At 44.6% G+C, this 26805-nt stretch overlaps 1 protein-coding gene across 4 annotated transcripts in view; it reads right to left on the bottom strand.

Annotated features, from left to right (window-relative positions):
• The window catches only part of ADCY5 (adenylate cyclase 5), a 307748-nt gene that overhangs the window by 273760 nt on the left and 7183 nt on the right, over window positions 1-26805 (bottom strand). The window contains exon 1 of one of the 4 annotated variants that reach the window (XM_039495150.1): window positions 23339-24409. The exons of 1 other annotated variant lie outside the window; for it this stretch is intronic. In XM_039495150.1, coding sequence (XP_039351084.1) covers window positions 23339-23455 — 117 coding nt within the window. In that variant the 5' untranslated portion in view covers window positions 23456-24409. Of the gene's footprint in view, window positions 1-21764; window positions 24410-26805 lie in introns of those variants that run through there. 2 more of the 4 variants (XM_039495149.1, XM_039495151.1) reach the window with 2 other exon arrangements.

Below are 26805 nucleotides of genomic sequence, written 5' to 3'. Positions count from 1 at the left end.
TCTACGAAGCTTAGATCGAATTAAAATTACTTACTTTGTGTCCTTGCGGCGCGCCACGGCTCCCCCGTCGACTCCGCTTCCGCCTCTCACCCTGGTGGAGTTCCGGAGTCAACGGGGAGCGCGTTCAGGGATTGATGTATCGCATCTAGATGAGACGCAATAGATCGATCACTACTCGCTGATCCGGCGGGTAATGTAGACGTACCCTAAGCATTTAAACAGTTTAAAGATGCACTTTGAGTCAAGACATTTTCTTTTAACACTACAGGCTTGACTTGACACCCAGCACCCCAGAAAGGAATAACAATTAGGCCCTATGTACAACTTCACCCCAGTGGGCCCACTTCTGCTCAGTTACAAGGATGTAAAGTGGGAAAAATTCTGCTGAGCTCCAGAGGAATCAGAATCTGGTCCTTTCCCTTTGCTCCCACCTGCTACTGTGCAAGTTGCCTGGAAGCAGAATTTGGGTATTGATCTGCTCCATCCTCCTGGAGAGGAATCACAAGATTTTTTTTTTTGCAATGCCCAACCTTATGTCCTCAAAGGAGAAGCCAGAGTGCACCCTAGTTAGCTGTGTGATGCTGAATCATTTGAAGTTCTGCACTAATGTGCAGCGTGGGTGCAGCTGAAGTGAGATATCTTTGTTGCATCCATGGCTTTCTCCATTTTTAACATCTCTCTTCATTTTGAGTAGGCAGAAACTACCCTTCCAAAGCTTATGATCTGCAAAGTTACTTTGCAGAATTCCACAGACTTGGACCCCAGAAAAGAGGAGGTGGTGATATGGAGGCAGAATACAGCAGCACTTGCCAGCAGTTTGAATAAATGGATGCTGACTCTACAGCGATGCAGTATGCTAGTTGCTGGGAAAGTCAATTCCTTTCACACAGCAGACGTTTCCTTTAAAACAGAGAAAGCCACAGAACAATGTGGGAGGTAGCCCTATCACCACTCCTCCCACACACTCGTGGTTTTTTTCCACCTCACTGATCCCAGTACTTAGATGTTCGCTATGATGAAAGGACAGGCAGAGGATTGGAAGAGTACATGTACAGGAACAGAATTCTGAGGTGCTATTCAACACCATTACACTCTGTGTGGTGCTATGAGAAGTATTTCATAAAGCTCCTAAATCAGTCCAAGTTCCCTAAGATTTTGTTCCACAGTCAGGGCCGGCGCTTCCATTAGGCGAACCTAGGGCACCAGGATTCGGGGGGCGGCATTTCGTGCGCTCCCCACAGGGCACATGGGAGCTTCCGGTTCCGCTCCCGTCGCACCGCGGAAGAAGGACCTTCTGCCAACATGCCGCGGAAAACAGCGGCAGGCAATTGAGCAGCTCAATGACTGCCGCTGTCGCCTGCGGCATTTCGGCACAGGGTCCTTCTTCAGCGGCACGATGGGAGTGGAACCGGAAGTCCCGCGCACCCCGTGGGGAGCGCACAAAATGCCACCCCCTGAATTCTGCCTAGAATACTCCTGCCTAGAATTCTGCCAGATACTCTGGCGCCACTCCTGTCCACAGTCACCATATAATGCTTCACAAATTCATCTGAACTGCATATTCTTTATCATGTTTTCCTGTGTTTGAGAGGCATGACAGAATTAAAGAAGTGGTTGATCTGGGCCATTGAGATAGGACATTTGGTTGGATGAGGTATTTCCAGTTAAACTCCTCTTCCCACCCACCTATCTCCCGCATCATTTAGAGTGGTCCCCCAAGACAACCGCAAACATTTTTTTATCCCTTTGTTTTCCCTTTGTTTTGTTTTATCCCTTTGTTTACCTCCCACAGAAATTTAGAGTTTAATCAAAGGGTTTGTGAAAGTCCAATTTAGTTATATAAATACTGTAACTCAGTATGATATATGTAACAGTCAGTGTAGTATGCAAGGTTAGTCAGATAAAGTCTCAATTTTTTTTTTACACCAATTATTGCCAACGGAAGTGCAGGTACACTCAGAGGTGAGACCCCACAAAGTCATTATATGGATTACAATATTGCCTGGAGGCCCCAACCAAGATCAACGCCCTATTATGCAAGGTGCTGTACAAACTCATAAAAAGAGGACAGTCCTGGCCTCAAAGAGCTTACAGTTTAATAATACCCCCACACTGCGCTCCAAGTAACAGCTATAGCTATTTGGCTATACAAAAACCCACTAACAGCATGTTCAGAGTACAAGGCCAAACACTCCAAAAGTAGAAAACCTGGTCTTGCCCCTTGTGTGGATGAATCATGTGGTTTGTATTCAGGAAAAGAAGAGGAATTGGATGAATCAAACCAGAGGACACCACTGATGCACGGTGGCCAATATCTGATACTCCAAAGTTACGATTAACAACCCTTTGTTGCTGATCTCCCTTGATTATCAGACAGGGAATGTGTCTTGCATGTACATGTCCTAGCATATCATGAGTGCTTCTGCAATACAAAAATATCTGAACTATTAACACGCTATCTTCCCATCCTCAAGGAGAGGCTATTTAAAAGGAACAGTGTTCTTCAAATACCACCTCATTGCTTGATATATGTTTTTCTTAGGCTAAGACTACATTGGTCTGGAAAACTTAGTTCTGGGGAAAGCTGTTCAAACAGAATTCTTGCTAGAAATTGCTAACTCAGTTTTTCTGGCCAGCACAGATGGAGTTAACTATAGCCAGCTATAGCATGGTTTAATGAAATAATTTAAAGCAGGGTATAACTTATAGCCCTGGGTACAATGGTCAGAGAAACACACAAGCAAGAACCAGTTTAAACCCAGTTCTGGGAAGAGGTGCCAACACAGTTTTCTTGGCCACAGCAGACAATGCCTTATTGTGTTTTCTAGAATGGTTTTGTCTGGGCCCTCTTTGAAAATTACATGATGAGTCTCAGCATGGACGCATGCTCTCCTCCTCTATCGTTTTTTCCAACTAGGATATTTATTGCACCCCCTATAACTTCTTAAATGACGATCTGCCCCATGTGATTCTGTGCAAGAGCTCTCTAAACAACAGTAGATAGTGTAAATTACAGAGTTGTGAATTACGAAGACATATATTAAGGGAGTCTGGGTGACACAGATGAGGTTTATGCACACTCCAAAGGCAGCTCTAACAAAGGACCTCAGTTTTATTCTCAAAGGGGGTAACTGAATTATGCTGCCAAACAACTCCCCTTTATTTTTCTCTTCAAATTTTTAAGAACTGTAGGTACCATATGATAGCATGAATACTCAGGATTCAAGGTTTTGCCCCGATCTCTTTAGGGACATTCCATTTACATATTTCCAAGGGTACATATATGAAACACTGTTCCCTAAAGGAATAATGCAGGAAGCACAGTGTGAGGAAAAGTAGGAATGAAATTAATTCTTAAATCTAACATAGCAACTACAGACTAATATGTACAAGAAATTCCGGGAGATTAAAAGACAGCATTTGACCTATGTACATAAACAGAAAGAATAGACACTTGTATATTCAGGCAGATACTAAAAATAACTTTTAATTAAAACACAAAAAAACCCTGATAATGAACCCTTTCCTGTGATCTGAGTGACTGTATAATCTCATTGAAACATAGTTCATCCAGTAGACAGCCTCCGTGTGTACTATCTTTAGTCTGGGGAATATCATTTCCCACAGAGCCCTCTGGTCCTTCTGGAAACAGAAAAATAAGGCCTAAATGTTGGACTAGTCCAACTTTTTCTTTTTTGCCACCATCACCTCAGATGCCTAGAATAACTGCAGCAATGCCTTATAGACGTTGTGTATATGCACTGTGGGGCCACCTGGAGGTCTAAATCAAGATTGGGACCCCCCTTGTGCTAGGCTCTCCACTACCAGGACACACCAGAATCACAAAACATCTGCACCCATGAATACTTCAGTCCCTAGTGGATTTAAGGCTCTCTGAATTTCCCAGCCCCTCTATTCTTCCTATCCCACTATTCTACCCCATAGCTCTTTCCCCTACTTGTCCAATTTTCAAATCAATCTGCTAGTCTATCAATAGCCTTGGACTATCTAGTCTATTTTAAAATAATCTGGCACAGTTAAAATGCTGACTTGAGCTTTTACATACTCCAGATTAGACTTTCTAAATAAGCAAGCATAGCCACTGATGAATGCTACATATCTAAGAGGCTTTATGGCTGTGGTATATAAACTACTGAGCTAGATAATCATAGGGCAACTTCCCACCTACATTTTCCTCTGCCAGTTTCAATACAGCTCATCAGAAGCCACTTATAACTGTGTTTGAAAAGGATTAGTTAGAAACAAAGAGAGATCAAGCACTGAGAGCAGGGGACAGGGTCTCAGGACTGCTGGGTTTTGTTCTCAACTTCGTCATAGACTCATGGTGGGTAAGTCAATTATGGCATGATTTTCCAGAGATTTCTCATACCCACTGCGGCTGGTAGAGCAGAGGGAGGGGGCAGGATGCCATAGTAAGTCTTAACCAAATTGAGTTAGTATCAGCTGCCAGCTCGTTCCTTTGAGGCCACAAAATTGCTCTTTCGCAGAAGGGAAAAGAAAGCCATTAAGGAGGCAGAATATACCTGTGATGTCTTCACTTCCACTACTAATTACCCCACTGGGATAACAAATACCCCTTAAGTGAAATACAGGAGAGAAGGAATCACTCTAGTCTAATCCCATTGTTCAAACAAAGCTATAAAGGTAATACTAGCCAGATCACCTGACTTTCTTGTTTGGTCTCTCACTTCAGTATATTCACCTCCCCTCGCGACACACACACACTTTTCTTATTAAGTTGCCCAAGAGTGATTTGCTTGCAGGCAGGTTTGAGACAGTTTTTAACCCGACAGACATTCAAAAGATGTAACAGAAGGGTCAATGTTACCTCTTCTCTCCTGCTCGGTCACTTTCGGGAACACAGGGCAATAAATGCCTTTTATTAGTTACCGTAATTCATTTTTCAGTTGTGAGCATCTTATGCAACTGTTTCCCTGCATGTCAGTGAAGGATGATATTTGATCACTAACAACGACAGAGGCCTTGCATGTTAGAGAGCCAGAAAAACCACAGCCAATAACAGGAGCACAGGGCTGTGTGGGCTTCTTGGATTCAGTCTCTTGTGAGAGGGGATAACACAATAATCAAAGGGACAATGTGTCTGTGACCAGCCCCAGCGCATATATAGGCCATACTCCCAGCCTCTTCCCCCAAAGTTATTCTACTTGTTTGGTGGTATAGTGGCTTTAGGCCCATTCCAAGCACCAGCTGTAATGCAGCCTAGGGGACCATCACGAGTTTGGAAAGAGACGCCCCTGTCCAATGAAACTGGTCAGGCTATGGACTGCTAAATTTTCAATGATTATATCATTATGTTTTGCATGAGCAGTGGGTACAATAGGTCAGGGAAGGCTCCACCTTCCGTGGATGGAGCTGCTCCAGGCGGAGCTTGGGTCAGTCAGTTGGCTAGGGCTGGCCCATGACTCCTCTGGTGATGGCTTGGGGTTCCGGTCAGCCCAGGGCGTCTCCAGCCACAGGAGAAGGGTTCAGGGCTCCTGCTGGGGGGGGGGGGCCTAGGGCCTCATGCAGAAGGGGTGGGCCCATGGGGCTAGCCTCCCCGAAGTGGGGGGGGGGTCCACCCACCACCTGTGATGTTTTGGTGTATAAACTGGTGGCCCAAGGATCCTTGTCAGTGTTCCATGGACAGACTGGGGAAGGAGTACAGAGGCTCTGCGACAATGCTGCCCTCACAGACAGGACACTATATGGTGGATAATACAATAGAGCTGCCTCTCAGCAAAACGGGGAATTAAGCATAAATCAGCCACTCTTGTTTTATGCCAACAGTCCCTTCTTCACACAGGGAGGAGCTGAGGGAACCTGACAGGCAGTTAGAGGATGGGGGCATTTAGAGTCAGAGTTCTCTCCAGTAAGAGAAACAGTCAAATGAAAAAGAATCCCATGCAGCTACATCACATGAAGGAAGAAACAATTTGTCAATATTTAGTATATGTGCTTGTATACAATTGCTAGAAATCTAAATACAAAGATGGGTGAACTTGAGGGCCTGGTATTATATGAGAGTATTGATATAACAGATATCACAGAAACTTGGTGGAATGATAAGCAATGGGACATGGGAATACCAGGATACAAAAGATATAGGAATGACAGCTGCAGAGGGAGCGGAATTTTATGTGAAAGAAAGCAGACTCAAGTATAGTAAAAGTCTTAATTGAATCAAACATTACCCTAGAATCTCTGTGGATAGAAATGCCATGCTTGAATAAAAGTATAGCTTTAGGATTATACTACCGACCACCTCACCAGGGTAGTGATGGTGATTGTGAAATGCTCAGAGGCTACAAAAACCGCAAACCCAATAATAATAATAATGGGGGATTTCAACTATTCCCACATTTACTGGGAACATGTCTCCTCAGGATAGGATGCAGAGATAAAACTTCTAGACACCATTAATGACTGCTTCGAGGAACAGCTAAGTCCTGGAACCCACAAGGGGAGAGGGAATTCTTGATATAGTCCTGAGTGGTGCACGGGATCTGATCCAAGAGATGAATACAGCTGAACCTCTTTGTAATAGCAACCATAATGTAATTAAATTGAACATCCTTATTAGGAGGGAAAATGTCAAAGAAACCCACCACAGTAGCATTTATCTTCAAAAAGGGGAATTACACAACAATCAGGAGGCTAGTTAAATGACAGGGAACCGTTTTAAGAGTGAAATGCCTGCAATCTGCATGGAAATTTTTTTAAAACCCCATAATAGAGACTCAACTATAGGATAGACAGACACCCCAAATTAAAAAACAAAACCAAAAACAGTAAGGAAGACCCAAAAAAATGCCACCATGGATCTTTTGTTCTGTTAACCAGTTACAGACAAGATGACATCTTTTAAAAATTGGAAGTGTCCTACTGAGGACAATAGAAAGGATCATAAACTCTGGCAAGTCAAGTATAATTAGGCAGGCCAAAAAGAATTTGACGGGCAACTAGCAAAAGACACAAAAACTAACAGCAATTTTTTAAAGTATATCAGAAGCAGGAAGCCTGCCAAACAACTGGTGGGGCCCCTGGATGATCAAGATGCTAAATGAAGACGAGGCCCTGCCAGAGAAGCTAAATGAATTCTTTGCATCAGTGTTCACTGCAGAGGATGAGAGATTCCCCACACTTGAGCCATTCTTTTTAGGTGAAAAATCTGAGATATGTAGAACAAATTGATAAATTAAACAGTAATAAGTCACCAGGACCAGATGGTATTCACCAAAGAGTTCAAATATAAAATTGCAGAATATTAACGGCAGTACATAACCTATTGATTAAAATCAACCTTTATACCAGATGACTGGCAGATAGCGAATGTAACAATCTTGGCAAGTCACAGGCTGGTAAGTCTAACTCCAATATCAGACAAACTGGCTGAAACTATAGTAAAGAACAGACTTATCAGACATAGATGAACACAGTATGCTGGGGAAGAGTCAACATGGCTTTTGCAAAGGGAAATCATACCTCACCAAACTATTATAATTCTTTGAGGGGGTCAACAAACATGTGGACAAGAGTGATCCAGTGGACATAGTACTCTTGGACTTTCAGAAGGCCTTTGATACGGTCCCTTGCCAAAGGCTCTTAAGCAAGAATGCAGTGATGGGATAAGGGAGAAGGTCCTCTCCTGGATCACTAACTGGTTGAATGATAGGAAACAAAGGGTAGGAATAAATGGTCAGTTTTCATAGTAGAGTGACATAAATAGCAAGGTCCCCCAAGGCTGTGCACTGAGGCCAGTCCTGTTCAACATATTCAGGAATGATCTGGGAAAAGGGGTAAACAGTGAGGTGCCAAATTTTGCAGATGATACAAAACTATTCAAGATTGTGAAACCCAAGATTGTGAAGTTACCCAGTTTTATAAGGGCTCTTTGTAACAAAATGGCAGATGAAATTCAACGTTGATAACTGCAAAGTAATGCATATTGGAAAACATAATCCCAACAATGATACAGACAAAACGATGGAGTCTAAATTAGCTGTTAACATTAAAGAAAAATATTGGAGTCATTGTGGATATTTCCCTGAAAACATTTGCTCCATGTGCAGCGGCAGTCAAAAAAGCTAAATGTTAGGAACCATTAGACAAAGGATAGATAATAAGACACAAAATATCATAATACCACTATATAAAGCCCTGGTATACCCACACCTTGAATACTGCATGCAGTTCTCAGAAAAAGATATATTAGAAATGGAAAAAGTATAGAGAAGGGGAAAAAAATAATAATCAGGGGTATGGAACAGCTTCCATCTGAGAAGAAATGAAAAAGATGGCCTGTTCAGCTTAGAAAAGAGACGACTAAGTGGGGGGTGGAGGGAGGGGACATGATCGAGGTCTATAATTCATGAACCATGTGGAGGAAAAAAAAAAGTGTTATTTACCCTTTCACATAACACAAGAACCAGGGGTCACCCAATGAAATTAATAAGGCAACAGGTTTAAAAATAAAAACAAAAGGAAGTACTTCATACAATGCAGTCAGTCTCTGGAATGTGTTGCCAGGGGATGTTGTGAACTAGGGTGCAAAAAAGAATTGGATAAATTTATGGAGGATTGGTCCATCAATGACTATTAGCCAAGAAGGTCAGGGACACAAACCCATGCCCTGGATGTCCCTAAACCTCTGACTGCCAGAACTTTGGACTGGACCAACAGGGCATAGGTCAGTTGATAAATTGCCCTGTTCGGTTCACTCCCTCTGAAGCATCTGGCACCAAACTCTTTTGGAAAACAGGGTACTGGGCTACATGGACCATTGGTCTGACCCAGTACAGCCACTCTTATTTTCTTAAGAAACTAGAATTCAGAAGCGGTTTAACTTGGCCCAACACCACATCACATCCTTAACTAAAGCCATCTGCAGAAGACGCTTTCTTTATTTGTGCCTCCTTGTTAGATCTGAGCCCTAAAAATCACATCCCTACCAGAGGGCAGAGTCTCAACACCCTCGGTTCTTGTAGAATGCCGAGCTGCTTTAATGATCTTCAGCATTAGGCTCAGCAGCCAGCTGTGCCGGAAACCAGTGTATCATCTTCTCTTGCCTTTCCCAGCATGTCTGGGAACTCATGAGGCGGTCCATTGATTTTGGGGAGAACTGGCTGCCCATTACTGCATCGGTATGTAAACCACCTGTAATAAAGGGGAGGGATAGAAGGAGGAAGCTTATACAAATAAAGGGGGTTGCCAACTTTCTAATTGCACAAAACCGAACATTCTTGCCCCACCCGTCCTCCAAGGCCCCTCCCCGCTCACTCCATCCTCTCTCCCTGTCTCTCGCTATCCCCTACCCTCACTCACTCACTTTCAGCATCCTCCTTTTCGACCAGGTGTTCTGGTTGAAAACCGGACACCTGGCAACCTTTATTTGAAATAAAGGAAGTCTACCATAGAAAGCTTTTACTCTTAAGGAGATCAGTTGAATGCAAAAGATCACCTGGCACACTGATATTTAACAATTTAGAGTCACAAGTTAATATTCTAATACAATATGTTGTAGGAAACAGGACTCCTCAAGGGATTGGCAGTAGGTTCAGTTCCATCCCAGATCAATAGACACTGAAAGCTGGTAGTTGCTGATGATACTTCCACGGCCCATGTGGAATGAGCTCCATGATCTCCCAGCAAATAAGTGACTATAATCAGAAAGACAGCAACAACTGGCATCCTTATTAGCAATTGCATTAAAGGGGTCAAGGGTAGACAGGACAAGTGAGCAGTTCTCTTGCCTCTTGGAAAGGGCTGAAGCATGTTGGTGGCGCAGCATAGCCAAAGCTTGCAATGAAGAGAAAGGCTGGATCTGTTCTGATAGTTTGCTACATATGTGCAGGGTGGCCAAATTAATGTTACTAAAAAGTCCCAACTTGTGCAGGTGTAATTGTGTCTTACCTCAGCTACGTCACACTAATCCTGCAACAGATTTCTCCCCTCCCCCAAATTGTTTCAGAGATTTTTAAATGAAAGAGGAAATAGAATTACCTACTGGTGTCTTTAAGTGGTACAAAAATGAGATCTTGATATGGTTACAAAGTAGTACACACTCTGAATTGCATCATTAATACAAACACACTTCAAAGGAACATGCATTTCATTTGGGAACAACTAGGGTGTTGCAAAGCGTGTCCAGTAAGTCAGCACAGGAGAGGACTGAGCATGCTTATCCAAGCCAGGTGAGAGGGACCAGGAATTAGATGGAGAACCCACATCCAAATGGTGGAGAGGAGTTAGGGTTTAACAATATTATTTGTATTATAATAGCTCCTAGAGGCTCCAATAAGGTGCTGTGCAAATGTAAGGAACAGTTTTAGGACACTGGGGACTAGCCCTGATGAGCTTACATGTAACAAGTAAACCATGAGACCCGTTTCCAATGGGTATCTTCTCCCTACTTGGGGAGGGCGGAGAAATCTACTTCTCAGCCAAGGAACTCCTTCCCAGCTATCAATTTCAAAATGTCCCCAGGTTCTGGGAAACTTGGCAAGCCTAGGCCGAAAAGCACATAAAAAAGGGAAGTATTAGTTGAATGTGTGATTTAGTGTCTTCCACAAACTTCAGTACAGTTGTACAGGCTTACTCGAAGATTGAACTTGGCCCAGCATATTAATATGTGCAGTTAACTAGTAGTCAAGATGCATTATGTCCTATGTACAACGTGACCCAGATAAGATGCTAATTGGAACCTTAGCATCAGCATTTTTCTGGCTTGTTTGCAGTCTTGCACGTTTCAATCACAATTGTAAAGTTACCTGCATGCAGCAACTGTTGAAACCTGCATAGCAGCTCTAAGAATACAGAATCACGAGTCAAGAATATCACACCCAGTTGAAGTTACAGAGTACTTAGGGATGCAAAAATGTAATTACTCAACATGAAATCTGGACGGCATATCAAAGCCTTATACTTGGGAAAAATCCCAGAAGAATCTTTAATGACCACAGTCTGTCAGGACCTCTGTTTTACATTTCACCCACAGGCTTCGAAGCGTTCTCAACCCCCTGCATCACAAAGCACTATCATCCTTACTCATTAAAGAAGAAAAAAGGCATTGGGTCAGTTCAGAGATCATTTCTGATCCATTTTTAAATTGACAAATACTGCATGATTCAATATTAATTTTCCAGGGAAAGGAAAAAGGAAGAAATCGTTATTACCATATGGGAGTCATTCAATAGCCTGTGTTCTGCAGAAGGTCAGACTAGATGATTATAATGATCCCTTCCAGCCTTTAAAAGAATAAATAAAGATCTATGAGTCTTTTCAAGTGGTAGGTGTATTTCAGACACTCATTTCTGAGCACAAGGCCAACAACCGAATAGGGGGACATTCTTGAGGGTTCATGAGACTGCAACTCTCACTGGAGAGTCATAATTCACTTACTAGCAATGTGTCACACAGTAGCAGCTTTGAAGGTTCCTGTTATCTTTCTCCCACATGTCAGAAGGTGTCAGATGCGCCATCTCCAACCACACTGCGCAGTTTCCTTCTTCACTGATAACACAAGGACATTTCTCCTCCTTCCTCTCAAAAAATATTACTATGGGCTACCTTAAAAAAATTTCACATCATATGGAAACAATTTTCATGAATGTATTTGTGGGGTCTCTGCATAAATCCCCCATTTATTAAAACTGAGAATTGACATCAGTGCCATAGGTACTGTCTACCAAATGGAAAAGATGCATCACTCATACGCAGATGCAGTGTCCTCTGTACACTAGCTGGCAATCTTGCTGTTAATAGAAATACCAATTTGACTTACTCCATAAATTAGCCATGTCTGCAAGCTGACATGCTAAGGGACTACTGCTTGCAGCAACTGTCTTCTGCCTCTGTCACAAGCATGGGACAAAGAAGGGAGGGGGAGCCATAGCGTTTGGGAAAGTGGCACACTGCTGAGGCATGGCTTGCATTAGCTTCTCTGTGACAAAGCTTTGCTTGCAGCAATACCAAAAAGTCTTTTGACCACAGAACCAGGCTGCAACTGGTAACTGAACTATCTATAGACTGCTTCAGAGGAAGCATAGGAAACTGTCTTTTTAGTATCAGAGGGGTAGCCGTGTTAGTCTGGATCTGTAAAAGCGGCAAAGAGTTCTGAGGCACCTTATCGACTAACAAACGTATTGGAGCATGAGCTTTCGTGGGTGAATACCCACTTCGTCGGATGCAAGTAGTGGAAATTTCCACACGTTTTAGTCTATCAGAACTCTTTGCTGCTTTTTCTTTTTAGAGAAGAGTTTAACAATTAGCTGAAGTCACTTCTCTGGCAGATCTATTTCTGACAGCTGAAAAGAACCATTTCTTCACTTACATTTCTCCCCTTTATGGCTACCCCTCCTCTGTACCTCCTCGTAATTACTCTCCACAATGCAAACATTTCCAGAGCATCATAATGTGTGACAGGTTTACATAGCAGCTTTAATCCCAAAAAAGGCTCTTAAAACACTTTACAGTATCACTGAAATGGAGCCTCCTTTGAGGTGAAGGGTGACAGCTACCTAACCAATGCACAGCATTCTGAACAGCAGTATGGGGATGGAGGGGCATTTTGACTAAGGATACCAGAACAAACTCATACAGGCTGTTTTACGGGAGCTTTAAATGTCTATGAAGAGCAGACAGAACCTCTGGATTTTGCTAGTTTCCAATGAGAAGCGCCTCGCCACCCAATGAACTGCAGAGAATTCTCTTTATCTAGAAGAGAAAGGCAAGTGGTTACATAAGTAGATGGGACTTAGACTCCCTAGCACCACAGGTCTATTTCCCTTCAGATGCTTATATCACCAAGCCACCCCACAGGAGAGGCCAAGCACATGCAAAACTTAGGCTGCATGCATCATGTATGAAATCTTGCATACACAAATTGGAGGTGGGCAGAATACATCCTAATCGTATTAGCAACTTCTCATGCATGTGGAAAAGAGCATAGTGGCAACACCTTTCAGGAAGAGTTAAACATAAGTGCAACCTGGCATTATAAACCAACTTTTTATAAAGACAATCAAAATGAAAGCCTTACTGAATGTCAGAAGGTGCACCAATGAGAAGCATTGCTAATGGTCTGTCAGAGATACAAATGCTGGCAACAAGCTCCTAAGCAGCTGAGCCTATTGCCCTTCATGCAGAAAGCTTATCTTTGCATTGCAAGACTGAAGATATCCAGGAGATGAGGCCATTCAAGTATTTATTCAGGGAAATTCTAAATGCTTCAAATACAGAAGCCAAAAGCTGAAGTTAGAGGCCGTGTTCCCAATGACATTTAAAATGGGGAATTCCTATTAGTCCACCTCCTTAGCGGTCAATGCAGGACTATCCCTGCACCCGTTTCCACAGTACTTCAAGCCTACTATTAAATGATGCAATTCCTATTGGTGCCAGCATAACAACCGGTGAGGCTTCAAGTTCACATGAAACCCCCAAAGCACAGAACTTCCCAGATGCGGCTCAGCTATGGATGCTGAAAGCATCCCGACTTCTCATTTTGCCTGGTACAAGGGACCAGTAACCATTCCAAGGTACGATCTCATGAAGTGCAAGAAACCTCACACCGTGTTCATTGGAAAGCTGGAAGCCCAGCTATAGCAGGCGTTCTCTTGCTTTGGGGATTCAGGCGGTCAAAAACTTTGGGGAAGGATATTTTTTAAATCCACATCTGTATTATCCTCTTTCATGTTTGATGGGTTATGCTTGTAAAAGGGCATCCTGTCCTATCACATAACTAATCCTCCTCTGAGACTTCCTCCTTAGTTCTGCTTACCGGACAACCAACACTGCTCTGCCAGCATATAGTCCTTTTACCTGTCCCCTGTCCTGATGCCAAGGGTTAAGATTAGGCAGAGAGTTACCTTCCATTCCATAAGTGCTCATATAGCCCTAAAAAAATGTCACAAGCTTGTGGTGGTTGTAGACCATAAACAATCTCTAACTTTGCTTGTGCCTCAGCTAGGTACCAGTTTCCCTTTGGAAAATGTTTCCCCTGGCCCTCTAGAAGATCTCACCATTAAGAAACCTGAACTAATTATTCTTACTCATAGCTATTCTGCCACTCCCCACATCCCCCTTAGTCAGCACCTGCCAGGATCTCAGTGCAAATTGGACTTTGGTGGGGGGCAAGGGGGTTTCTTGTGCATAGGCTGAAGTGAAGATCAATGAGGAAGTAGTGAGAGGGAGGAAAGAGGCGCCACAGGATAGAAGGGAGCAAAGACTGTTAATGCTATGTGTTTAAAAAAACCAAAAAAAAAAAAAAACCTGTTCACAAGTGAGTCAGATTCACATCATTACTTTTCAGAAAAGCAAGACAGAAGATTTTAAATATTTGCATTCCCCCTCCCCCCCCACACACACTTCCTTCATCACACCACTATTCCCCTCCAGCCATGAAGAGATATACATCAGGTTATTGGACAATCGGAAGGTGAGGAGAGATGCCGATGCACTAATTCCACCTGCAGTATATTTTTTGCACATATGGTCTATACAGGATGATGTATGAATCCTTTAATAAAATGCATACAAGAAACTAGAGCTTGCCTTAAGCTCACAAGAAGAGTTATATTTAGAAATCTCTCTTTTTAAAACCCCACCCACACCACATCAAAAGCTGATCCGTTTTCTCAAACATACTCAGCAGTACAGCATAGAAAAAAAAAACACAACAGGAACTAGAGAGTGTGGTTTCTCAGAAGCCACTGAACAGCTCCAGGGGAGGGCCACTTTACCACATTAACAAACCTAATGCAAACCAGGTAACAACGGTTAAATATGACAATAGGCTCAGTCTACGTTTAACTAAATGCTAGAGATTTTTAGTTGCAGGATGAGTAATTATAACAAGAGATCAAGAAGATTCTGTTGAGCTGGCCACAGAAGAACAACAACAAGAAAATATTCCACAAGCGTTCCAGTTAAGAAAGAAAGAAAGAAAAAAAAAAGAAGAAGAGAGAGAGAGAGGCAGGTAACGAAAGCTAATAGAACCAGATTCAATCGCTCAAGGTGGGGAGGAGTCAAAGGTGGACAACTAACGGTTTTCAAGCAAAATCCAACCCTAATCCATTTGAAGAATGGCCTGATGCCCAAAGCTCACACTCCTGTTGAGACGATTCACTGCTTTCTCCTGCCCAAAACCTTGGCAACGCTGTCAAGCCAGAGTTTGCTCTGTGTGCGCGCGCATGTGCACGATTTGAAAACACCACACCTGCTCGAGACTCAAGGAAAGCAAACATTCTCCTTGAGCCTGTGGAAATCTTACACCCTCAATTAATGAGCGCCTTGTAAATGTGGCTACAGTGTCAAGTATTACACCATTCTGGAAGGCAGCAGCTAGAGATCATTTCATTGTAGTTAAAGGCTTCTAAAGCGCAAGACCAGGTCACTCAGAGGCCCTATTGTGGGCCACATAGAGTCCATATCTGACATTTGTTTAAGGGCTTTGTTTCCCTTTCACTAGCCTTATTTATCACCAAGGCTATCACCCTCCACTGAAATCCTATCAAACAGACAGACACAGCAAGCCTAATATGCTTAGATGTCAGTCAACTGTGCCTTGTAAGAGTCAAGAACACCTGAAGCTAACATTTCTCCTCTGTGCAAAGCATGAAACAATCCATCAACATTTGGCTGAAACATCTTCATCTAGACAGAGAACAAAGATGAAACTTGCATATCCTGCCATTTCCAAAAAGTGTCATAAAAGTGACTAGAGTGATGATTCTTTCACTAGAATTATTGCACCTGGCACAGCAGTATACCTAAGCCATCTCCACCAAGGTAGGTTTGATATTCAGTTCACCTACTCTCTGTCAGCCATAAGACTCTGCAATCATTGTTGAAGAGATGAGAGAACTAAGTGCAAGGGGTCAATCTACTAGGTTGCTGAACATGCCATAGAGTCCTGCAGATCAGGAGTGGAGGGAAATTAAGAGCATCTTCTCCAGCACTGAAACACACTGTCAGCACTCAAACATTATATCACCTGTTATGTTTGTAGTCATCAGGACCAATGAACACAACAATAAACCTCCATCTCTAACAAGCTTCCTTTCTGGCAGAAAAGAAAAAAGGATGCTAGGGAAAATTAGAGAGGGGGAAGAGAATCATTCATAACTAGACCTTAAAAAAACCTCAAGCCATAATCCCACTGCAATAAATACAGAACAATGTTATTTTTAAGGACAGTAGATACTTAAGTCCCTGAAATGTTGCACAACTGGGGCTAATTTCTACCCTCAGTTGCACCCACTGAAGTCAGTGAGACTGCATGGGTATAACAGAGTTTTGCTTTTGGGTTCTTCAGTTTTCTAAACCAAGGACTCCCAATCCTGTATCTTTTACTGACTTCAGATGAACTATTCCTGGGGTAAATACTGCCACCATTACTCACATTATATTATATGTTATATGAGACCCGCTATTGAAGTCAGTGGGACTTCTGAGAGCAAGGTATTATGCAACATAACTATGGGCGGTAGAATCTGGCCCCAATGTGCATGAGAACTGCAGGAGTGGGTCCCATATTAGTGTTATTTAGATTTGCCCCCAACCCCACTTCCAATAAGTAACAGAGAAAGCACAAAAATCAACAAGCTTAAAGAGGTCACACATGGGGCTTTGCATTTCACGTAGCAAGTCTATCTCTGCTTAACAGACAACCCCAATTCCTATTTGAAAACAAAAACAACAAAAAATATATCCCATCAACTCTGCAGTGGCACATTTCTGGTAATCTGTCAGTCTCAAAATTCAGTCATGACCTAGATATCTTATGTGCTATTGCAAGCTAGCCGTAGTACAGAGATAGTAATTTCTCCTGGTTTGTAGACTGTGCTATTGCAACTAACTGAACATTAATTAGATCACATCCAATAAGAAGCATCTTGATGAGATGCTAAAGAGCTATTCGTAACATGAGCTAATGTTCTAATAGGAGCAGGAGCTGCTTCAACTTTGCTAAAAATAACAGCCTATTTCAGGAAAACAGAAACAGAAAAGTATGTATACCTACACCCACATAGAAATGGGAGAATGGAATATTACATTCTTGTGAGGGTCCAACATTCAGCTGCAGAGCAAAAATGTATCATTAATACAAATCTATGGAGAGAAAGGTCAACGCGTTCCCCATTCTCTGAAGTCAGGCATGGGGGATCATTAGAGCAGTATTGTTATGACAGAGGTGTTTGTGATGGACTGAACAGCTAGGAGTCTAGCTGCAGGAGGCTTGGATCAGAGAGTGGTATAAAAGAGCCACATGATGGTGCAGCTGTTTGTGAACAGTGCTATTAGAACTCTTGAGAAAGGTTAACAATAAATGTTACTTTAAAAGAGCACTGTAATTTCAGTTCCATTTTCCACAAGGTTATTTATGTAAGACAACTTTCCTAGTCATCTATTATTCTGATACATCGTAACTGGACGACCTTGCGTGGCCTGAAGTATTTAAATGAACTACAAGCGCCCTTCCTCAACCATGTTACTGAGAAATAAATGTGACGTTACAGGTTTGGGCAGTAAAACAAAGCCTAAACCTAAATTAGCTGTTAGTTAATGCCTGTTATGTTGCATCCCTATCCCCAACTCTTGGTTCTCTTTTTCCAAAGCCCAATAAAGTCTACTGAAAGACTGTCCATTGGATTCTCAACCCCTGATCCTGTAGACACATAGACTTGATCTTAACTTTATACACTCAAATAGCCCCACTAAGGTCAATGGGGCAACTTGCATACATGAAGTTTTTATAATTGTTTTCAATGTTACAGCTTTACATTGTAAGCTCTGTGATCTTCCTAGGTGTCTGTGCAATACTTGCACATTTGAGGGTCTACTGTAATATTACATACATGGTAAAACTGGTAAACAATTAAGTGAGAATAGTAGGTTTCTTTTCAAATGAGCAATTATTAGACTGTCTTGTTACCATAAAAGGGTATTTTACTGACAGTCTTTATATGTTAATTCTGGAGCTGATCTCATTTCTTCATAGTCCGGAAGTGTATCACTGCCTCATGGAAATTTCAGCACAAGACGAGATATACAGTATGTATGCTGAATCACATTTATAAATCAAACATTCTCAAAATAACTCAAGGATAAAACTGGAAAAATAAAGGTTTTGCATTTTAAACAGGTTTAAAAATGTGTAAATTTTAACTAGTTGCAGGTGTACAAGGAATACATAAGCAATTAGGATTTGTAGTTTGACTAAAGTATTATGCATGGAATATATTTTGCTTCCACCGAGCACTTTGCTCTCAATACACTAGTTTATTTCTTTTACCTAGTGCAGTCCTGAACTGGGAATGGTCAGTCATAATAAAGGTTCACATTTCTTTTCCTCCCTCACTCCCAGTCAAGAAGAGTTGACCAGGTGCTAAAGAAGGCCAAAATTTCTACAAGTGACCTCTACTTAAGGTTCGGGTGCCTGACCTTATCTACAGAGATAGAGAGTACCTGCAGCTCTTGCTGACCACAGTTAGAGCTGCCAGCGCTCAACACATCCAAAAATCAGGTCCAACGTACCTCAGGTTGGAGGACCTAACTCAGTGGCTGCTTTCGAAAGTTTTAGATTCCCAGAAAAAATTTTAAGAGCAGCACAGCTCTAAAAGGGAGGAATCACAATAGCCATGATTTTCAGTCCATCCTGCACTGAGCACAGGAAAAGCACGGAGGGGGAGAGTGTGTGCAAAGGTGGTTTAGGACACTTTTGTGTTCCCTATATTCCAAGGACATTAAGGGGCAGGGGCAGGCATGGCTTCCAGTATCACAACAGCCACAGGGCTGCTCTAAATTTACACCCTTCTGCTAGGGTCTGCGTCCCATGGGAAGGAGTGCAGCGGGCTGTGGCCATGTCCAATCCTGCCCTCTCCTTCTCATTCCTCAGCCCCACATTCCCCTATCCTAGAAGGTGAGAACGGAGCTAGTCAGGAGCCCGTTTATTATGATACTCTGCAATTTTTGCATGAGTACCTGTTTTGTCCAGCCTTGATACGATTGGGAGAAAATAAAAACAAATCATCAAACCCACAAGCCAAAGAGGAAGGGAAGAAAGTAGTTGCCATATCATGGTCAAAGTGCCACGAAAAAGGGAGAGGGATAAAAGTTCTAAATGGTCTTTGAATAAGAAATATGGCTGAAGGACCAGTTGGTCTGATGGCCATGAGTTCAATTACTGACCAATTCGACAGTCACATCATGACTAATAATAGTGGACTGAAAAGGGTGGAAAAGTCATTTGATTTTTCTGGCCTTCATCCAGCTCTGCCCATCTTGGCTTTAAGAGAAAGAGAAATACAGAAGAGGGCTTATATGCATCAGTGGGGCAGAGTCTAACAAAAATGAGATTTCCATGGCAACACGCAACAGCCTCTGTCAGAAAGGCCTGCTAATAGTTGTGAGGCAATATGCTTTGTAGATACAGATTTTAATATTGGACAAATCACATATGTAAACAAATACACAGCAGGCCAGCTCCTCAGCTGGTAGAACAGAGAATAGCTTCACTGATTTCAATTGAGCTAGGCCAATTCACGCCAGCTGAGGATCTCGCCCAATACCTGGATTACGCAAAACAAACCCCACAAGAAGATCACGCAGAGAACTAATTTTTGAAAATAGTTTAAAAGGAATCCTGGGATGTTGTTTAACTACTGCAGAACCTCACATTAGAATAATTGGGAGATCTACTGTTGATGCAGAAATTTGTGAATTACTCAAGAGTACCAGGGCTGGTTCTAGGCTGGGTAAGAAGGGTGCCAACTTCCTGGAGACGCTGTACTGCCCATTATTTTATTTTGGGGGGGGGGGGCGCTCTGCTGTTTGGCGAGCAGGTTGGGGGGCAGGGGTGGAGGGGAGGAGAGAGGGGAACATGACAAAAATCAAAATGGCTAGGGCCACTCCTGGAGAGTAGGGATATTACAGCGCATTATTACTTTTGACAAGCGTAGTTTTATTTGTGATAATACTTCACATTTTACCAGTAAGTGTGCTGCAATAGAAAGAAGGCAGGCAGTCTAGTGGTTACAGAAAGTGGCTGGGAGCCTGAACTATCATCCCAGTTCTTCCAAACTCGGTGACCTTGGGCCAACCATTTTACCTCTGTGACTCAGTTTCCTCACTACTGGTTACAAGGTTTAATGCTTTCAACAGTAATTTGAAAATGCAACATTTTAAGTATTATTAATAAATTATTTTGTAAGGTTTCAGAGGAAATGTCACTACAGCACTTCGAGAGTAAGCCTTTGCAGGATCAAGGCCTAAAAACTTTCAGACATGCTTCAAATAAGTAGTCTCATTGACTTACATGGGACTACTCACAGTCGGTAAAATTAATCTTGTGCACAAGTCCTTGCAGGATTAGGGCCCTAACAAGGAATATTTGAGCGTGTTAGTGAAAGAAAACAAAACAGAAAAAACCACCAATTAGTAGTTCTCATGCTTGTAGATTAGGGAAGTCCTGCAACAAATACATAAAAATACACTATGTACAGTTTAAGCCTTCTTACCTAGTTTCTATTTTAATGGACAAAAATGCATTTTATGTGATATTTTGGATTTGTACAGAGCATCACTGGCACAATCCCATTAGGTTTTCCTTGTCTAATTTCAGGCCCCAGAAGAAGTCTCTCTCTAGAACACTCATAAGCTGAATACTGCGAAGAGGTCAGAAGTAATAATACTTGGTCAGCCACAACAAAGTGCGGCATAAAATATAGTGCTGGAAAAGAGACTAAACTACCAATACCTGATTTATACTTAAATTATCAATTCTTAGTTAATATACACATCCCTGCTCAAACCCCCTATTATAAGAGGGACTGCAATGCTCTGCAGAATGAAAATGATTTTCAGAACTTTTTAGTGATAAACAAGGATAGTTTTCTATTGTCAATGTGTCTGTTAAACTAAAGCAAACAATCCCCAAATATTGTTTGTTCCATTTGGAAAGGAGAAGAGGTTCCTTGTATTACTGTTGTCTAAACAGATATGGTAATTTCTAAACACTGCACACTGACCCATTCTATGAGTCTTATTGTTTCAATGAGCTGAACCACTCACTGGTAGTTAACATTCTACCACAGCTACAGATAAGAGAGTTTAAAATGCAAGGTTGTTTAAAAAAAACCAAAAAAAAAACAACCAAAAACCAAGGTTATTGCTAGCAACATATGGAATCTATTTTTACCCCTTACCCTCTAGGCATTTACTGTACATTTCACAGAGCAAACCCCTCTCTTTAGGTCACTGATTTACATGAGTCAAGGAACACGCATCTCTGAAACCAAGTTGTACATTTTGTTGACATTTTACAGAATTACAGGCAAGCACAGTTCTCCCCCCCATAAGAACACCAAGACTTTTCCACGCCATTTTTCAGTCACACGGCACCGAGCACAGGTACCACTCCACTGGTGATCTGTTGACATTAAATAAAAACAGAAAGGCTCTATCCACAGGGCTAGTCAAGATCAATCTGTGCTAAAAATGCCATTTACCTAAAAGCTAGTAAACCAAATTAAAAAAAAAAAAAAAGGAAAAAGGTTAAAGCAGTTATTGAAAAGGAACAGTAAGGAGAGCATGATTACACTAGTCAGCATCCAGGGAAAACTCCCACCTAGTAGCAGACAAACCAGCGTCCAGAACAAGCTACCAAATAGATCCACAAAACTAAATTTAAGCCCAGACTCCTTTTGCCATCTAAAGCCACCAGAGCTTAGAGCCAGAGCTTGCCTCACCTGCTTTAACAGGAACTGGCCCTCTGTGTTGGTCTTCAGGGAGATGGCCAGGTGGATTGCTGAGAGGACCACCCCACTGATGACCGCTGCCCTCATCCTGACTGGCAGCAGTGTGTAGATGCTGTAGATGAAGAAGACAGTCCACCAGATGCCCTCGGAGGCGCTCCTGGGACAGACCAGCAGCACCCCCACCACCTGCACGGCCACGATGGCCAGGATGACCGAGTAGCACACCAGCCACATGTGATCCTGGTGGAAGTCGTTGCGGTTGCACAGCACGCACAACACCACCACCAGCAGGATGGCCAGCGAGAGCACCACCACGTAGGGCACCTTATAGTGACCGCACACGGTGTGGAAGATCAGCATCACCAGGCACACCAGCACCAGCACGGCCATCAGCATGGTGAGGCTGCTCTGGTTGAGCCGGAAGAAGTAGCGCTGGTAGAGGCGCTCCAGCTTCTCTGACTGGAACTTCTTGGACCTGAAAATCTGCAACAGGCTGCCACAGCAGCTGCCCATGGAGAAGGCCACCTGGGAGTCCCTTTCCTCCTCCTCCAGCTCCTCAATCTTAGCCTTGATCCGCTTCTCCTCCAGCCCCAGCTCCACAGACCGGGGCCGCACCTCGCCCAGTTCCCTAAAGTGCCGAGGGCTGGTGGTAAATGTGGGATTCCCTCTGCGCTGGTGGTGGCGACTATCTTCGCCGTGCTCCTGCCAGGCGGACTTGGATCTAAAACTCATCATCCTGCAACCGCTCTCCCCTTGGTTCCTGTTAGGCTGAGGCTCGTAGTCTTCCTCACTCCTCCACCTGCTCGCCATGCGAGAAGGCTTCTTGCTCGATGACCTGTTTGGGGCAGGGGGATAGGAATAGCCATTGGCCCTGGACTCTGCTTCTCCCCAGGCGGATCGATGCTGCTCGGTGCCTCCCCGACGTACAGGGGCTCCAAAGCCCGGGGGGCTCACACTGTTGGGCCGGGACATGCCCTGCAGCAAAGTGTGTTGGGAAAGGGGACAAACCACAAAGAAAAGGAAGGGGGGGGGAAAAAAAGTCCACTCACAGCCAGGAGGGACCTGATCTGTCGAGCATCTTTCTCCCAGCGTCAAGGGAGCAACGCAAGGGGAGCGAAAACTGCAGATCCTTCCCTCTTTGGCAAAGTCCCGGTTCACACAAAAGTCTCAGGTTGTCAGTGATACAAGATTCCTGCTAGTTGCCAGGAGCGCACAGCCAATTCGGTGAACAGCCACCCTCCCCTCTACAAACTGGGGTCTCCTGCAGCCTGCTACAAGTGCCTCAAATACCTGGAATCCCAGCGGCAGCTTCCTAGAGGGTTCTCCCCAATCTGTCATTTCCTCTCCCAAACCTCTAGGGAACTGGTCATTTGTTTAAATAATTATACAGAACTTTCACAGGAAGGGGGTTGGGGAAGAAGAGGAAAATCATCTGAACTCCCACCACAAGCCAGAATCACTGCCCCAGATTACTCAGTTTTATTAGCATTGTAAAACTGCAAATCCTCTCTTGGATCAAAACAATTATCCAGGCACAAGAAGCAAAGGCTCCCACTCCAAGGTACCTTACAAGAAGCGTGCTGAAGAGCCAGCATATTTCTGCGCCGGCTGCTGCGTGGAGGGCAGAAGAGAGTCAGTGATAACAACCCCCACCTGGGGTTAGAGCTTGGCGAAACCACCATTTGTTGGCCATCTGAACCGACTCAGAACCAAACTATAAAGGGCAGAAGGAGGGCGGTGCTGGGACCAATCTTTGGCGGTTAATGGCATAGAAAAAGAAAACATGTCCTAGAGATTGTCAAAATCCGTCCTCGCCCCAGCGGAGAGCGCTGCAGCAAATGAGGGGCTTGGATTTTTTTTATTTTTTTTTTAGGCTCTCAGTACAATAATGGTCTGGAGTAGTGGATGCATCCTTTAGAAAGAGGACATACACTGAGCTTTCCCTTCAGCAGACTCAGCATTAGTGTCCGGGGTGCTGGGGGAACCAAATCGATCGACTCCTTTAGAGAGACAGAGCCATCCACTAGCTCACAGGGCTATTTCCCAGCCAGCAGGACGCGTGGGGGTAGGTTCTAGCCAGCAGCTCCCGCTGCGGGGCGATGCGCTATCTCCGCCGCAGACACACCAAATGAGCCAGGAGAAGAACTAGCGACGGTCTTGTCTTCCAGGGGCAATGCAGCCTTCTCTGCAAAGCAGGATCGAAGGGGACCTGGCAATTCATTCACACATCCTCCTCCATCTGCTGACCTGGCTTTTGCTTCCGATCAATGCCGTCAGCCTAGGGTGCAAGCCCTCACCCTTCCATGCCAAAAAAAATAATTAAAATTCAACAGCAGAGTGGCTTCTTTTTCTATGCAGTGCAAACATCCAGCGCGGGCAGCGGGTGGCTGAGCTGCCCGGTCGCTCTCTCCTGGAGCTGAGGCTGGCTCTTACAGGAGACGCTGCTCTGCAGCGCTGGCTTCCCCGCGCACCGCCAGCGGCATCTCGCCCTTGTCCGCGCTCACACGCGCCGCATCTAGAGACATTCCATCCGCACCTTTCAAACTCGCCTTTGTACTCCCCCATTCAACCAAACTTCAGCCCGGCTCGCCTCCGCCCTCCGCGCCGGCTGATTGGTGCGGCCTCGGCGGCTGCCTTCTCCCATTGGGCGGCTCTGCTACCTGACCGCCGGCCTTGGCTTCTCTTCCAATAGATGGTCCCGTTTGGCCGTGGGGGCGGAGACCGCGGGGGCAGCCGCAGCTGGAATCTGCAATGTAAATTCTTTAACTCCTTCACCCCCTCCCTCCTGTCCCGAGGGGATTGACAGGCAGCCGTGCCCGCGCCTCCCTCTTCACGTGGCTGCAGCTGCCGCCTCAGACACACACGCGTGTGTGTGTGTGTACACACACACACTCTGTACACACACACACTCTCTCTCTCTCACTCTCCCCACTTGGCTGGGACAGGACTGTGACACTAGGTGATGGGGGTGTTTAGTTGGTTTTGGGTGTGTGTGTGTGTGTGTGTGTATCGTTACACCGGCTGGCTGCGTACTCTCCACGTGGCTGGGACAGGACTGGCACTAGGTGATGGGGGTGTTTAGTTGGTTTGGGGGTGTGTGTGTGTGTATCGTTACACCGGCTGGCTGCCTACTCTCCACGTGGCTGGGACGGGACTGTGGCACTAGGTGATGGGGGTGTTTAGTTGGTTTGGGGGCTGGTGGGGGGGGGAGAGTTGTGTATCATTACACCGGTTGGCTGCCTACTCTCCACGTGGCTGGGACAGGACTGTGGCACTAGGTGATGTGTGTGTGTATCGTTACACCGGCTGGCTGCCTACTCTCCACGTGGCTGGGACAGGACTGTGGCACTAGGTAGGGGGCGAGGGGGTGTCTGGGTTGGTTTGGGTGTTTCTGGGGTGTGCGGTTTGGATTACTGGGGGTGGGGAGAGTAGCAGCACTGCTGCAGCGCAGCAGCCTGATTTGCCTGGTCTGGCTGCTGGCTTACTTACGCTTTTTTGGTTTTTGATTTTTTTGTTTTCACTGATCGTGGTTCACCTCATTCCCCCACCCCCAGAGGCACTTAACTCGGTGCCTGTCTCCGTCGGAAAGCGTGTTCTGCACCTCCAGGGTAAGTACCCGCAGCTCAGGTCGGCCGCGGGCCACTTTTTTTTTTTTTTTTTTTTTTTTAAGAACATAAGAACGGCCACACTGGGTCAGACCAAAGGTCCAGCTAGCCCAGTTTCCTGTGTTCTGACAGTGGCCAGTACCAGGTGCTCCCGAGGGAATGAACAGAATTCGTAGTGCATCTCTGGTGGTGGGGCGCACCTACCCCTCGGGAGAGGCTGGCTGTGGTATGGCTGCTGGGCTGGGGGAGCTGTGAGGGGCAGGGGACACACAGGCTGCGGGGTGGCAAATCTGGGTGGGGGTGCAGCAGCACAGCTTTGGGCAAGTCGGCAGCGAGTGGGAGTGGCACAGTTGTTGGTCAGTCACTGGTGGCTGAAGCAGGCATAGCTGTCTCAGGGGCCTGTTGGGGAGAGGGGGTGGCACAGCTGTGAGTGGGGAAGGGGGACTGTGGGGTGGCCATGGCATGGGCCTCCTGCTGTGTTGCCCGCTCCATGCTCGGGGGGCTGTAGACGTAGGGTGATGTTGAGGGGCTGTGGTGGGCCCCTGCTGTCTGCAACTTTACTGGCAGTGGCCAGTCTCCAGCGCTGACCTGCCTCACTCCCACTCCCCTGTCCTTGGACAGCCCCCTCCCTCATGAGGTTGCTACCCCCTGACAATGTGGTGGTACCCCCCCACCTCCTGTCCAGTGCCTCCTCTTTGACTGCCCCCACCCCGGAAGGACAGCATCAAGGAGTGAGGAGCAGCGTACATCTCTCCTTCCCCCATGATAAGTAAGACTATAATGGAGGAGCCAGCTTTCCCTTTTTCCAACCCCTTCTCTCACCCCCCCCCCCGAGGGCTGGTGTTGGTGTGAGGCAGATATCATTCCTCCCCCCTTCCCCTCACAATGTAGCACATACACCAGTTGCTCTCAACCTTTCCAGGCGACTGTACCCCTTTCAGGAGTCTGATTTGTCTTGGGTACCCCCAGTTTCACCTTACTTAAAACACACTATTACTGAACAATTGCTTACTTTCTCATTTTTTACCATATAATTATAAAATAATTGGAATATAAATATTGTACTTACATTTCAATGTATAGTATGTAGAGTAGTATAAACAAGCCATTGCCTGCATGAAATTTTAATTTGTGCTAACTTTGCTAGTGCTTTTTACGTAGCCTGTTGTAAAGCTAGGCAAATATAGAGATGAGCTGATGTACCTCCTGGACCCTCTGCGTAGCCCCACGGTACACTACACATACCCCTGGAGGAGAAGTGACAACACTATAGTGAGTGAGTTGGTTTTTGGAAGGGATGCCTGTTTTTCTTTCTCCTCCCCTTATAATAGTAAATAAAAGAGAGGGTGTTTGTTCCCTTTTTCCTTCCTACCCCGTGTGTCACTTGTGGAGTTCTGTAATGGAAGGGGTGTGCTTGCATATATAAA

Source organism: Mauremys reevesii, linkage group 11 (assembly GCF_016161935.1).
Source record: "Mauremys reevesii isolate NIE-2019 linkage group 11, ASM1616193v1, whole genome shotgun sequence".
In the NCBI taxonomy this organism is placed as follows: domain Eukaryota; kingdom Metazoa; phylum Chordata; order Testudines; family Geoemydidae; genus Mauremys; species Mauremys reevesii.
Note: the sequence above shows the minus strand (reverse complement) of the source record. Positions and strands in the feature narration are given on the sequence as shown.